The sequence below is a fragment of the Solanum tuberosum genome, unplaced genomic scaffold, assembly GCF_000226075.1.
Source record: "Solanum tuberosum cultivar DM 1-3 516 R44 unplaced genomic scaffold, SolTub_3.0 scf00690, whole genome shotgun sequence".
In the NCBI taxonomy this organism is placed as follows: Eukaryota; Viridiplantae; Streptophyta; class Magnoliopsida; order Solanales; family Solanaceae; genus Solanum; species Solanum tuberosum.
In genome coordinates, this window is record NW_006239628.1 from 173,905 (window position 1) to 176,093 (window position 2,189).

At 39.2% G+C, this 2,189-nt stretch overlaps 1 protein-coding gene across 1 annotated transcript; it reads left to right on the plus strand.

The window, feature by feature from the left end:
- Nucleotides 1–256: 256 nt before the first annotated feature.
- LOC102594993 (malate dehydrogenase, chloroplastic-like) lies at nt 257–1,637 on the plus strand. Its single transcript, XM_006366970.2, has one exon. The coding sequence runs from the start codon at nt 261–263 to the stop codon at nt 1,497–1,499; it is 1,239 nt and encodes a 412-aa protein (XP_006367032.1). The 5' UTR covers nt 257–260; the 3' UTR covers nt 1,500–1,637.
- Nucleotides 1,638–2,189: the final 552 nt, after the last annotated feature.

The window sequence follows — 2,189 nt, forward strand, 5'->3', positions numbered from 1 at the left end:
CCTCCTACAAAGGAGAGAAAATTCATTGTGGTTTAGAAATTTATAAGAAGCCTGATTAGTGTTTCAAAGGGTAAGAAAAATTATTTGGAGAAAAAATCATTCTATTTATGGAATTCGTATCAAATTAGGAGGAGAACAAGCAAAAATTTATTTTGTGATTTGAAAAGAGAGAAAATTAGATATTATTTCTTTCAACCTCATTATTCTTCTAATTTCTTTCTTCTTTAATTTTGTCTTGATTTTTTGTATCAGTGGGTGAAATGGCAGCAGCATCAGCAACTACTCTCTCAGTTGGTTCCGCTACATCCTTTGGCTCCATAGCGAGCCCAAAATTACAATCAAAAGCCTTCATTGTGAAATACAATACCAGGAACTACCTTAGGAATTTCAGTGGCCTTAAGGCAGAGGCATTTGTACGATGTGAATCCGAGTCGTCATTTCTAGGAAATGAAAGTGTTGCAGCTCTTCGACAATCCATTACTCCTAAAGCCCGAAACGAAAAGCAGAGATCTTGGAACCATGTTCAGCCCCAAGCATCTTATAAAGTGGCTGTTCTTGGAGCCTCTGGCGGTATAGGCCAGTCTCTAGCTCTTCTGATTAAGATGTCGCCGCTAGTATCATCGTTGCACCTTTATGATATTGCAAATGTCAAAGGAGTCGCAGCAGATCTCAGCCATTGCAACACTCCCGCTCAGGTTTTTGACTTTACGGGAGCTTCTGAGTTGGCCAATTCTTTGAAAGGTGTAGACGTAGTTGTCATACCAGCTGGCGTTCCGAGAAAGCCTGGTATGACACGAGACGACTTGTTCAACATTAATGCTAATATTGTGAAAGGCTTGGTTGAGGCTGTTGCTGACAACTGCCCAGATGCCTTTATCCACATTATCAGCAATCCAGTCAACTCCACAGTGCCGATTGCTGCCGAGGTTCTGAAGCAAAAGGGTGTTTATGATCCTAAAAAACTCTTTGGTGTTACCACCCTGGACGTTGTCAGGGCAAACACGTTCGTCGCGCAGAAGAAAAACCTGAAACTCATAGACGTTGACGTCCCCGTGATTGGTGGGCACGCAGGGATAACAATTCTGCCTTTGCTGTCAAAGACAAGACCATCAACTACTTTCACCGCAGAAGAAGTGCAGGAACTAACCGTGAGGATCCAAAATGCTGGGACCGAGGTCGTTGAGGCAAAGGCTGGAGCAGGATCTGCAACACTGTCAATGGCATATGCAGCAGCTAGATTTATCGAATCCTCACTTCGTGCCCTTGATGGTGATGCTGATGTTTACGAGTGTTCTTACGTGCAATCTGACTTGACGGAACTTCCATTCTTTGCATCAAGAGTTAAACTAGGAAGGAATGGCGTCGAGGCTTTGATTTCATCTGATCTCCGTGGATTAACTGAGTATGAACAAAAGGCATTGGAAGCTCTAAAGCCAGAGTTGAAAGCTAGCATTGAGAAAGGGATAACTTATGCTCAAAAACAAACAGTGACTGCTTAGAGGAGAGTTTAATTTAGATAAATTTTAGGAAAGATTATCAACATTACAATTTTGTACGGTTCAATTTACTAGGTCCTTCATTCTTTTTATTGGTTTGAACTCAACTAGTGTTTTGTTATTGCTTCCTTTTCATCTCTACTTGAGTCGAGGTTTATCAGAAACAACCCTCCTACCCCTTGTGAGGTTAGGGGTAAGGTGTTCGAAAAAGCACCGCCCAAAGGTGCTCATTGAGTCGGTCCTCCGGTGGCTAAAAGTATCTCCGAACACTTTATCCTTTTCAGACTTTTTCGACTTTATGTTAAAAAAAATTAATCATTATCCTACAATTTAAAATTTCATATATGAAAGTCTAGAATAGTTATTGGTGACTATTTTTGGAAAACAAAAATCTTTCTTTATACTCCCTCCGTCCCTATTTACTTGTCCATTTTGACAAATCAAGAAAGAATATTTTTTTACCTATTATACCCTCAATTAAATGACTAATTACTTTGAAAATTGCAGAACTTTTCATCTACTTCATAATTAATAGGGGTAAAATGATAAACTCATTATGTCATTAATTGATTTCTTAATAAATGTGTAAATTTAGAAGTGGACAAGTAATTAGGGACAGAGGGAGTATTACAGTCTTATTTGACATTATGAGATATTTGTTAGACATTTAAGGAGAATGGTAGACCGAAATAT

Excerpts from the sequence above, each read along its gene's own strand:
- LOC102594993 (XM_006366970.2), top strand. The coding sequence starts at position 261 with ATGGCAGCAGCATCAGCAACTACTCTCTCAGTTGGTTCCGCTACATCC.